The sequence below is a fragment of the Populus alba genome, chromosome 16, assembly GCF_005239225.2.
Source record: "Populus alba chromosome 16, ASM523922v2, whole genome shotgun sequence".
Lineage (NCBI taxonomy): Eukaryota > Viridiplantae > Streptophyta > Magnoliopsida > Malpighiales > Salicaceae > Populus > Populus alba.
In genome coordinates this window covers 4,914,859-4,927,960 of record NC_133299.1, presented here as the reverse complement: position 1 = coordinate 4,927,960, position 13,102 = coordinate 4,914,859, and the positions used below count along the sequence as shown (strand labels likewise).

The 13,102-nt window shown below is 31.9% G+C and overlaps 1 protein-coding gene across 1 annotated transcript; it reads left to right on the top strand.

The window, feature by feature from the left end:
* The first annotated feature begins 6,739 nt into the window (after nucleotides 1–6,739).
* LOC118051904 (zinc finger protein WIP2) lies at nucleotides 6,740–9,260 on the top strand. Its single transcript, XM_035062682.2, has 2 exons — nucleotides 6,740–7,494; nucleotides 8,539–9,260. The coding sequence occupies exons 1-2, from the start codon at nucleotides 6,853–6,855 to the stop codon at nucleotides 8,974–8,976; spliced, it is 1,080 nt and encodes a 359-aa protein (XP_034918573.1). The 5' UTR covers nucleotides 6,740–6,852; the 3' UTR covers nucleotides 8,977–9,260.
* Nucleotides 9,261–13,102: the final 3,842 nt, after the last annotated feature.

Here is a 13,102-nt window from a genome sequence, read left to right as displayed (position 1 = left end):
GAATATATAACAAAATGTTTGAAATGTTGCATGCCCAGATGCTTGTTGTGCTTGCCCCACTTTAACTTCCCTTTGTACTGAATTTGTGCTCCCGTGTTGGATTTCCTTAGAGATTTGTGACTCTTTTCTTATCCCCATATAATTTTTTATGCTAGAAAACTTAAGAACTAAGACCTAAGACCTAAGACCTAAGACCCAAGAGGCTTTGAGCCTGGCGAATCCTCTTCTAGTTAATTAATTTAAGTTGGTAGTAAATCGAAGACAAATTTTATTAATTGATACATCTGCTGGTTATCATATGGAGCCATAACTTCGAGGATCGAAGACTGTGAGCAAGAAAATTTTAGCCAATGTGCTCCCTAAGTAAGATAGGAGAGTTCAGTATTTGAAACTTGACGATTTAAACCTAGCTATCTACACAGCTAATATAAACAACACCACGTTTTGAGGAGAAATGTCTGCCAGTTTCACACAGCTACTCATAAGTAATTTCACCAAGCAATTAATACCTGGATGATTAACACAAAATCACCATCAAAGTATACTGCTTGTTATCAAATTAGATTAGACCGATGATCTAATCTGTCAATCCCCTTTCAATTTACAAAGTCAACGGATTTTCAAATTATAACCCAGAAGGGTTGAATCTGAAGTCAGATATCGAATCAATGGATTCTTCATAGGCCATTAACTACCGGCCGAACTTGGAGTTGCTAGGGCGAATGATGTGTGGGGACATATTTTGGGGTTTGCTCCTATTAAATTCTTCGTTAGCTAGACAATGCACATGCACACATTACATAGGGCCATTGCCACCCTTTCCTTGGCTTAAAGGAAAAGGAGAAAGTGGAGATTGTTTTCTTAGCTTTAAATGTCAACATCTATGGCAACAAGTGAAGGAGATGCATAGGTAAAGCCTAAATTTAAGGTGCAACCATTTCTTTCTTATGGCCACAAATTGCAGAGAGAACACCAGATCTGCATCGTAACCTACGTCCCCTTCATGTACATGCCCTTTCCCCACACCATCTCATACACCAAAAATCAGGTGACAAAAAACCAAGAATGGATAAAATAAGGAAATTGTGAAGGGATTTCGTCTCACATGGAATTATAAAATTATACGTTGTTTGAGATTTCCCACAAACAAGCGTGTGTGTGTTTATACATATATATAGACACACAAACACACACACCTCGTATAATTTTATAATTTCATGGCCATATATACACGTCCATGTAAAAAACAACAAGAAATCTGTAGCTAGGTATGTTCATCTTAGTGTTGTGATTTGGAGTGTCTACTTAACTATTTCAAAATGTGTTCTATACGCGGGGGTGGGGCTACTAGGTACTATTTAAAAGAACTTTTATGAGTCTTAGTGCTAGAGTTAAAAGGGCTTAGGATAAAAACACATAATTCTTTTTACATGGTCTCCAATAATAATATATAAACTAGTCTTAATTTGTTTGCATTGCAATTGATCATTGCGCAGCTACTGCCAAACCATTTCTTTTTATAATATGCAATACAATATATTTTGTTTTATCACAAGCATTTTGTTAAGGCTAAAAATAATGCCATGTCCCTCTACTTTTGTGAATTCTGTCAAATCAAACTCTCCGCTTGAAATTAATTACTTCCAATCAAATTAAATCCCTGTTTATCTTTGAGTTTTAAAAATAATTTTTTAAAAAATTAAAATTTTTATTTATTTTTTTAGTATTTTAGATTATTTTCATGCGTTGATTTCAAATTAAAAATAATTTTTAAAAAATAAAAAAAATATATATTATTTTAATATATTTTTAAGTGAAAATCACTTTAAAAAGCAACCGTAACCGGAACCATGCTTCCAAATAGTCAAGTCACTCAAGATATTAATACAATTTTTTTTTTTATATATATACATACCTAAGAAATAGGTCCATTATTATATATTATTTATTATAAATTTATTTAAAAACTATTGATGAGTCCTATCATTATAAATAATTTTTAAACACCTACCAAACACCCTTAACCCTTCATGCATCCTTTAATCATTTTCTTACACTCTCAATACTTTATCCCTTGACACGTTATTATCTTTTAACATTTATTTTTCAATTTTAACTCCAAAATGAAACCATATAGTTAAGAGTAGAGGGGTTTGATTTGACTAATGGTGCTAAGTAGAGGAACCATACTGTATATTTAGCTAGAATGGACGAGACTTTAAGAGATAAATTTAGGAGGAGCTTAATCGAAAATCTAAAATATCCATTTCATAATTAACCTTTTTTGTTATGCTTGGAGGCACCACTAGCAAGAGAATTCATTTATAAGATTTAAATTGTTGGGAAATCAATCATATCAACTTTTATGCATTAATTAGAATATTCCATCAAAACTTTCTAGTAAACCTGTGTTTGGATAAGTGTACCATTAGGATTAGAACTTCCTGGTTAGTCTTTTTTATTTTTTTTTCTTTTTGAAAAAAATAAATCATATATTCAACATTGAGAGAGAGAGAGAGAGAGAGAGAGTGGGGGGGGGGGACCCTTCTATTTCACAATGCTTAAGAGTACATATTAGCACGTCTGTATCTAAGTGTCTCATCAAGACTTCCAAATGTCGATATATATATATATATATATATATAGGCTACCCTATCTGCTAGACAGTCTAGACCTATGAAAAGCTTATTACACCTGGGTTATAGTCATAAAATACATGTACGAGTACTGGAAGTAATTGTATATAAATATGTTATTTTGTAAAAAAGAAAAATCAATAACAAGACTGAAATTAGGATTTCAGGATACACGGTTGTTACTTCTATTAATTAGTCAACTTAACCAGTTCGTAACAGACGCGCATATTAAATTTTAGACTTTATTTTTTAAAATAGTTAAATTTTATTGTGGATTAACTCTATTAAATATACGAAGTTCTAAATGAAAATGATAAAAAGAGACATGCAAAAAAGTAATATATATATATATATAACACTATTTTTAACGGTTTATAGTTTATTAAAGAGTAATATAAATCACATATTTAAACATTACATAACAGCTTAAATTATTGAGTTGAGATAATTTTTTGACATGGTATCATGAATTTGATGACCAAACAATTACAAGATTTAATCTCAGTATCCTTATTTATCTTATAAAAATTAAGTATAAAGTAGTTTGAGTATATGCAAATTTCAAGTCTAAAGAGATTTCATTTGAGAAAGTGTAATATAAAATAATACAAATTATATTTTAAAATTTTATTTAATAGTTTAAGTTATTAAATTGAAATGATTTTTTTAACACGATGAAGCCCACAAGATACCATATGCTAGCAAAGTTAGTGTTTTACTGAAATTTACCTGTAGTTATTGCAAGCAACTATTTTAGCTTTTTTTTTTTCATCAAATGAGGTATGCACCAAGCGAATCTAAGCCAGGCGAGGAAACGATTCCAAAACTTAGATGAAACATGTCAATGTAGGAATAAATGATGCACTTGATGTATCATATATATATATTGATTGGGATAATTGCCTGGAAGGGCGGGGTTCCATAGATGATGTTATCTTACAAGTAAAAGTTCTACAGCAAAGGCCACGTCGATGAGGTCAGAAAATGCCAAGGATCCTTGCCGAGACATCTTTCATGATCATAAAATTTGGTTCTTGAGATCCATCTTCGTTTTTATTACAAGCACATTAATTCACACGCATTGATCCATGTATTAAAGCTGTCAATTAAGACGACAAAAAAGCATTCTGACATGGACTTGGGTTTGCATGCCACTAACTTCACCTTAACCTTCACACCTAAAATTCTGAGGTTGATAGCTGGACTGCATTCGTCTGCGTTCTCTCTTTTTGTTAAAGCCTTAAAGGCGTGTATAATCTTTACGAGACGAGAAACAAAAACAAAACAACACCCTTTTTCTTTAAACCACAAAACAAAATAATACAAGCTAGCTAGCTGCTGGCTGGTGGTCATTACAAATCAAATGCATCCCATCAATCATCATAGCGCTAGCTAGCTAGGACACACACAGCCATATTGTGCACAATCAAATTTTTAATCTCATGATACCCCCACCCCCACACACAAACACACACAAAAAAAAAAAACTATGCTACCACTACGAATTACTAGAAATAAGTAAGTGGTTTTTCTTTCTATAAAGAGAATGGAGAGACCTGGATAAGGAAAGTTACAAGGGGATTGGAGAAGTGACAAAGAACAGTGGTGGGGATTGAGACAATCTCTTGGGCTCTCGCACTAGGGCTAAACCGACCAGTGTACGCACACCAATGGAAATGTTGGGCTACATTGAAACTACTTGCTTCTTGCTTCTTGCCTCTTGTCCCTGAGCAGATATGTTTCCATTGATAGGCTTTGAATGTTATAATAAAACACATTATTATTTGTCAGGTACCCTTGGTTGGGACTTGGGATGGGAGCCAATCTCCAATCGAACGATCTCACCTTATATTAAACTATTTTTCTTGAATTCTTCTATGGTTTTTTTTTTTTTTTTTTGTCAAATAATACATGGAGCTTGTGGTTGGATGTTATTGACAAATTTATTGTTTTTTTCCCCTTGCGCAAACATTTATATTTGGCATCTTATTTAGTTCCCCCAATGCTTCAAATACATACATACAAACAAACATATAGTGTTTACATATTATCAAAAAAATATAGTGTTTACAGTTTTAACTCCTCTGATCGAATTAATGTAGGTAGGAAAGAGCACCATTAAATTAAGTAATATTTACAAACATATTTTGTCAGGAAATTACCAGGTGCATGGGATGTGATAAAGATCGATCGTGTGTTTTTTGTTTTTCTCAAGATGGAGTTGACCATTACCAACAAATCCCCTTTTGGATTATTTACGCCATTACTTACCGACACACTTAATAATATCGAGAGAAAAAAACTTAAGAACCTCCTGTCTTTTAGTTGATTTTTTTCAATTTCTCTATGCATAAGACTATTCCATAGTAGTAAAAAGAATTTTCTTATCAACAACATTAAATATTTTTTTCTTTCTTGAGAGAAGTTATAGATGCATATTTTGTTAATTAGAAGTATTATATTCTCATATGATCATAGACATGCATATATACACGAGGTGAATTTTATTTCCATTTAATTCCTTAATTTCTGTCGATCATGGAGCTGAGGCCGATGGAAATGGTATATGCAATGCACATGTCGAATACAGTGGTAATGGTAATGTTTTTGCCAATTTGAGCTTTGATTCAATGGCAGCAGTCATTGTAGGTTGGTAGTTGCCCAAGAGATGCAGTGTAGATTAATCAACCTTCTTTTGCTTTGCTTAAATTAGCTATAGAGTGTGAAAGTATTTAATTATTGGTAAAACAAATTGGAGTTTTTTATTATTATTATAGTTTAATTAATTTGCTTGTGAACAAATCAACAAAGAAATTATCATATTTTCGTTTACATTAACTATCATAAATTGTTTTCAGTAAAGCAGGTCCAAGGTCTAACTGTGTTATAAATTCTATCATCTGATTTTGATTCGAGAAGATACTCCTTTTCCACTGTTTAAACTTCTTTACTGATCTCAAGAAAGAAAGGGTGAGAAAGATCATCATTTATTAGACTAAATCAAATACTGTAAAAATTGATTAAAGATGGAAGACGTACACCTCCATATAATATACCATTTTATATTATTTTTTAATATATTATTTAAACTTTAAATTTACACAAGTTAATATTACATTATATATAATTTATATCAAATAAATAGAAAATGATAAAATTCAAATTCGTGACTGCTTAATTATTAAGACTTTTATATTATATTAAAAAATCAATTCAATAAAAAAAATTAAAATTTTAGATTAGATGCTAGATAAATTTACAAGTTACCAATATTAATGGTTAATAAAATTAATGGTTAATAAAATTAATGGTTAATAAAATTTATTTAAAGTAATATTAGTTATTTATAGTCTTAAAGGTATGAGAAGATTGGTTGATCCAATTACAAAGGCCATGAATGGTTAACGTCATTATCTTACTTTTTTTTTAATCATATGGTAAAACATGATAAAAACAAAATTACACCTAACTTTTTAAGAATAAAAACTCCACCAAATTAGTTGTTCAATTGGCAGGGCAAATTAGTAACAGTAAACTATGGGCAAAGTCAACGAGACTGTCCTTATTAATAGCAAAAATAGATTAATATACAGGTCTAAATATGTTTGATATTGATATGGGAGTAGAAAAAATTATTTCGTACATTGGAAATTGCTCTTCTCTCTTTCGTATAAATACAAGGCGTATCATAAAAGTTGTTTATACGTCTCAATTTTATACAAAATAAGACATTAGAGCTTTAAATACACTGAATAATTTATTTAAAAACAAAAAACTAAATAATGGTGTAAAAATTTGTTCACTGCAGCTGCTGTAGCTGTGACGGCTAAAGTACCTCCACAGTAATTAACGGCTTTAAGTGTAGATTAACTAGGGACCTAAAATAAACTGATCCATAAAACGGCTAATAACGGTATATCTTCTAGATTCTATTCATATTTTGCTCATGGTTTTTTTTTTTTTTTTTTTTAAAAAAAGAAATGGATTCTTCCCTCGAATTAATAATAAAAAGAAGCAACTATACACTATTCTTTTATACCATCCCCTAAAGTGATACTATTATTGCCTTTATTCAATACATATAATCTCTCGCCACTCTCCACCATATAGTCTCTCTTCAGTCATCTTGTACTCTCTCTCCCTCTCTCTCCCTCTCTCGTCTATATATAAAAGCAAACCCACCAAGCTAAACTATTCTCCTCACCATTTTCCACCCATGGCCGACCCTTACTCAAATTTCTTCGCAGGTTGGGTCAAGTTCAACAACAACCCTCTCCAACATTACCCATCTCCTCCACAGCAACTCCCTTATACTCACAACTTTTACACAAGTACTGCCTCGCCTGCCAACCATAACCAACCTTACTTTCACTATTATCACAACCCACCTCGCTCTCCTCCTCTTAAAGAAGCCCTACCCCTTTTAAGGCTAAGTCCAACGAGGCAGGGAAAAGAGCAGGACCAACAACGACAGGATGATGAAGAAGAAGAAGAAGAAGAAGAAATTCAAGAACTAAGTTGCAGAGCTATGGATGTGGACAAGATCAAGTACAGAGCCAAAGATCAAGAAAGCTTCTTTTCTAGTTGTAGTGCTAATAATAAAGAAGATGAGGAGTCTGTTTCTGTTGCACTACATATAGGGCTGCCAAGCCCTAGTGCTGCAGAGATGGCAACTGTGCTATCTTCTTCTTCGGAGATCACTGACAAAGATGGAGATGGTGATGATTCTGTGTACCCCATTAGCAGGCTTAATAAGGGTCAGTATTGGATCCCTACTCCTTCCCAGATTTTGATTGGCCCAACTCAGTTCTCATGTCCTGTTTGCTGCAAAACCTTCAACAGATATAACAACATGCAGGTAATTTCATGGAACCTATATACTGTGGCCCTCCCAAAAGATTCCTCTCCTAATTCATCTCTCCTTCTTGGCTTTTTTATTTTTTTAACTTAAAAGGAAAAACTAGAAAAATTATTTATTTTCTTTGCTCATGAATTTGTTCCAAGATTTGGATTTCTCACTAGGTTTTTTTTTTACTTGGATTTTAACAGGAGAAATGAACTCTAATTTTTGTTTTTCTTTGCATGGTCTATGGGTTTTGGATTCCCAAAAAAATCTTTCTGATTAGTGAGACTGAGATCAGTACTTTCCTTTATGTGATTGAACAACTTAGGCAATGTTCCTTATGCCCTTCAGGCTTTGAAGTTTGTGCTCTCAACATTGGCTGATGTGCAGAACTGAAAATCTTGCAGTTTTGTTCGACGATCTTAATCACACAACAAATTTCTATTTCCACACCTTCAATTCGACACAAACAGTTTTTTTCATGACCTAGCTACCAAAAGTTTCACAGGCACTCATAAAGACCATCTATGTCCTAATCTAAGAAATGTAGAAGACCCCCCCCCCTTTTTTTAAATAAAAGAAATAAAAGAAGACAAAGAAAAGAAAAGAAAAGAAAAGAACTATAGTAGCCAGTAATACCCTTCAATATTCTGAGTGAGAACAAAGAGATCGAAACCCTTCTGCCTCTTTAATGAACAATCACAATCATTAGAACTGTTGTTTAGTAAAGAAAGTAATGCTATATATTTATATGCTTTGCAAATACCTATTTCATCAAGAATTTGAATCCGGCGATAAACAGAAATTCTTCAGACTCCAGTATATATCTCACCTTTAATTCTTAACTTTATCAATAGAACACGCAATGCTTTCTTTAGACGCGGTTTTGCAGATGATTAAGATTTTGTGCTGGTACTAAATCCTGCTTTTTATGTATGAGGTTCAAGTGGTTCCAAATTTTCTTTGGTTCTAGTGTGATTAGATGGCACTTTTAGCTGTTTTTGTTTTTGTAGTGTTTCCTTTTCACTGATATTATTTGGTGCGACTGAAATTCTTTAGATGCATATGTGGGGGCATGGATCTCAGTACAGAAAAGGGCCTGAATCTCTAAGAGGAACTCAGCCAACAGGAATGCTAAGGCTTCCTTGCTATTGTTGTGCTCCAGGGTGCAAAAACAACATTGATCATCCAAGAGCGAAGCCTCTAAAAGATTTTAGAACCCTTCAAACGCATTACAAGAGGAAGCATGGAATTAAGCCTTTTATGTGTAGGAAATGTGGGAAGGCTTTTGCTGTGAGGGGAGATTGGAGAACTCATGAGAAGAACTGTGGTAAGCTTTGGTACTGCGTTTGTGGGTCTGATTTTAAGCACAAGAGATCACTTAAGGATCACATCAAGGCTTTTGGGAGTGGCCATGCAGCCTATGGCAATGATGGATTCGAGGAAGAAGATGAACCTTCATCTGAGGTAGAGCAAGATAACGAGTCCATGCAATGAAATAAAACATGTGGTTGCTAATTAATAAGATTAGTGAATTAATTATCTTAATTTATGAACTTAATTATATATAGCTAGAGGCTTTTGAAGTGAGAACAAGTAGGCATCATCAATATTTACTTGGAAAGCCACCTTTGTTTCCTAATGTGTTACCCATGTATGCCCCCATATTTAGGATCCTTAAAACACATCATGTTAGGAAGTTAGGGTAAGTTCCTGTAAATCCATTTCTTTTCAACTCATGTTGATGCCTCTTTTTTTTATTATTTAATAATGTCCTCTTATTGGCGAGCTTCTCATGAATAGAAGTTGATCAAACATATATTGGCCAAGAAGCTCATGCATCATGAGAAGCTTTCATTATTATTCTGCAAGTATATATAAACCTAGCTAGCTACTGTATGTTCTGAGGATGAGGAGTCTCCGAAAAATCAATCGCCTCAGTCTTTCTTGAGGATTCGCATTTAAGTTTTCAGAGAAACCTATCCAGGACAATTAGTTTATGGTCTTCTGGGAATTAGCACAGGTAATCTAGAATAATATTTGTCAATGCAATCATCCTGGGCTGGTGTTGAATGCATGCAAGGCCCGATACAAACGATGGATAATATATTTATGTAATGAATTTGGAATATATATGATATCCATTTTCAATACATGGGGATTCATTTTGTATGGATAAATGAGGAATTCGGCTAAGATATATCTTGGGATTGAATTTTGATTTTTTTTTTTTTTAGAAAATAGATCAAGAATATAAATTTTAATGTTATGAGTTAATTAAAGTTCAGAAATCTAGTTACAAATAATTTGCTTCATAAATTTTATATTCATTATTTATGATATTCTTTTTATTTAAATGATATATTTGGTAAGCAATGGTTATAATATGACCACGTTATTTTTAAAAAAATATTATCAATGATTATTTAAAAGCTACCTATTTTTATTATAAATTGTGAAGTTAAAACGGATATGAGTGCTATTTTAACTTGAAAGAGAAATTAAAATCATCCTCCACATACCGTTTAATTAATAACTATCTTCATAAATCTATCTCAAAGTTAAATTAATCTATCTCAAAATTAATTTAAATTTGAAATAGATATATAAAATTATTATTATTATTATTATTACATAATTTAATGATCTTATAGCTATTACTTTGCATGACATAGTATTCCTTTTTATTACGGATATATGGTTCCTCTTATTCTAGTTATCTTTGGACTCTATTTTTTCCTGCTACATCAAAAGTAATATAATAAAAAAGTTTTGGGCGTTGCCCTTACGGTTTGAACCGGAAAGTTAAAAGAAAGAAAACATATCACTTTAACTACCAGACTAGCCCCTTATTTTTTTAAAAAAAATACCAATATAAAATATATTTTAGTGATTTCTTATTTAATGTTACATTACATTAAAATTTAACCAAAAAAATTATTAGAATATTACATAAAACATTAAAAAAAAACTAATTCTTTCTCAACAAATACTATTATAAATTTTCTTAGAAACTTCTATATTTCAATTTGTGTTATATATATATGATAAGGAATTATTGAACACATCCAAATTCAGTATTGTACCCGGTTATCTCACACAAATATGAGACTTATCATAAGAATAATATTATCCATGAAATAATCCTAAGGTTATGTGAGAGAGAAATGTACAACTCCTAATTGTACTTAATAATTGTCATCAATGTATCGGTGTCTTTGCTTGATAGATTCTCTCTAATTTCCTTGTGAATTATTAAAATAATTAACTACTAAGATTGAAGAATTGCTTTTGAACATCACCCCTAGCTAGATTCTTGAATGATGCCTAGTGGATGCACGAGATCAAGTGATCATGGATGCCTTCATCCTGTCTCTTGCCCCATGACGGAACCTTCCCAATCCCATGGATATAGCTATGTACTTAGTTGACACGGAGACAGAAGCTTCCATGGACCATGAAGTAATTGATAACAAATCACCTCTTCTTCTTCCCTGAACTGACAATATCAATTGATGACCAGCTCTTCATACTTTTAGCCATGATGATGCATGGATCATGATATCTTTGTGGTTTTTGGGTATTTATTATCTTTAATAATTCATTCTGTAAAGATACTCGTGGCCTATACACATACCTCATAAAGGGTAGCAGAGAATGTGGATATATAGATAATAAAGCAAAGCTAAATGGATAAGAAGAAAGGTTGAGTGTATATATAATTTGATACATATATATATATATATATATATATGTTTAAAAAAACGCAGCTGAGATATGCTTTTTTGTTCATACTGCAAAAATAAACATCAGCTTTTTTTTATTGGAGTGCATATGATGCCCTTTTTCGTGGTTAGTGGATGGATGTGTGCTTATTGATGGATGGAGCATATACCATTTGAGGTGTTACTATTGCTGAAAAATTCAAAGCAAATGATTAGCTTTTTGAGGGATTGAAGAGTGAATGTTGTAAATATAGGGAGATTGAAAGATGGTGAAATTATCCGAGCATGATATATGTTGCTAAACATTTTCTTTTCTCATTTTGATAAGCAAGTGAATTTTCCAAAAAAAATAAAATAATCTTTTTTTTCGTGGCTAGGATTTAATTTGCACGACAATCTTTCTTTTTTTTTTCTTCAAATAAGGTAGAAAGTAATTAAATTTTCATTGTTTGACCATATGGATGGGAAAAAAAGAAAAGAAAATAAATAATATGAAATCTTTTTACTATATCATACTTACACAAGAAGAATATTTGAAGATATTTTAATATTCGTGAAAATGTTTTACGAATCAAAAAAGATATTTTAATATTTAATTTTCCCTTTTCCTTTTTTTTTTCTATTTCTATTTTAAGAATCAAAATTAAACAAACAAAATTGACTGAATTTCATTTTCATTTCCTTACCTTAAAACATATACACTACAGAAGTAAAAATATTTCATTGAATGGATTAGAAAGATTTACTTTCAAAATATATAAATTGATCTAAAAATACTAAATTATAGAAGAAATTCATATTTCTTCGTTATAAAAGAACAAATTTCTTTTCGCTTCTAAAGAAAACATTATATCATGGAAGAGGGTATCATAGTACGAGTTTTGATTTGCTTACAAGATCATGATCCATCATATTTTTGTCCTCTTGTATGGAGAAAAAAAAGACGGATTGGCTGATCTTGTTGGCAGCTTTTATCTCTTGTGGATGCGTGTGTATTTGTGTGTGTGTGTGAGAGAGAGAGGGCGGGAGGGAGGGAGGGAGGGAGAGGGAGGGAGAGCATGGGCAAAGGTAAGGCTAAAAAACGCAACAAGGAGGAGCCAGAGATCTGCTGGTTGGGCAAATTGGCAACATCTACTGGTGCCCTACAGTGCATATGCACCTCTTCTGATGGATAAACTGTAGACTGAAACGACTTATCAATGACTCTTTGACCACCTCTCTTTTCTCTCTCTGCAATAGCTTTGAAATTGCGAAATTCACCCTGCAATTCCCTGTTTAATGAATACTTGTACACCGCGGTACAGTATTAGAGTTGATGAAGAACACGCAATAATAATTGTAATCGAGAAAACTATCAGGAAAAAAAAAAAAAAAAAACGTCAATTCTTTTTTTTTTTTCCTTTCCCTTTCGTTCAAGATATCAATATGTGTTGAAAACTATGATCTTTGATTGTACATGCATAATGCTAACTCCCTGAAACAATGACAAAGTTAAAACTGAGCTGTGAGTATTCAGTTGATGGCCATGTGGGGTTTGCGAATTTTCATTTCTACACTGTTGTGGGGGTACTATCCATGGATCTACAGCTAATTAAGTGTGTGTGTCTTAGATGGTTCGCGGTTACAGTTAAAAATAAATATACTAAAAAAAACTATAAATCATAACTTTTATTATAATTTAAGAATAAAAACAGGTTTAACCGATAAAAATATTTTTTTCGAAAGACAATATCAGAAATAATCTAAGAAACAAGAGCTGCAACATTTATTTACAATTAATATAAAACTATAAACTAGATTTTCGAATTATTTAAAGTTTTGGTTTAAGTATGATATAATATCTGATTGCCTTTGGTTTGAGTGGTTATTTATAACGTAGTATTATAGTTTTCTTTTTT

Excerpts from the sequence above, each read along its gene's own strand:
- LOC118051904 (XM_035062682.2), top strand. The coding sequence starts at position 6,853 with ATGGCCGACCCTTACTCAAATTTCTTCGCAGGTTGGGTCAAGTTCAAC. Across the intron at positions 7,495-8,538 it reads ACAGATATAACAACATGCAG|ATGCATATGTGGGGGCATGG; the intron begins GTAATTTCATGG and ends GAAATTCTTTAG.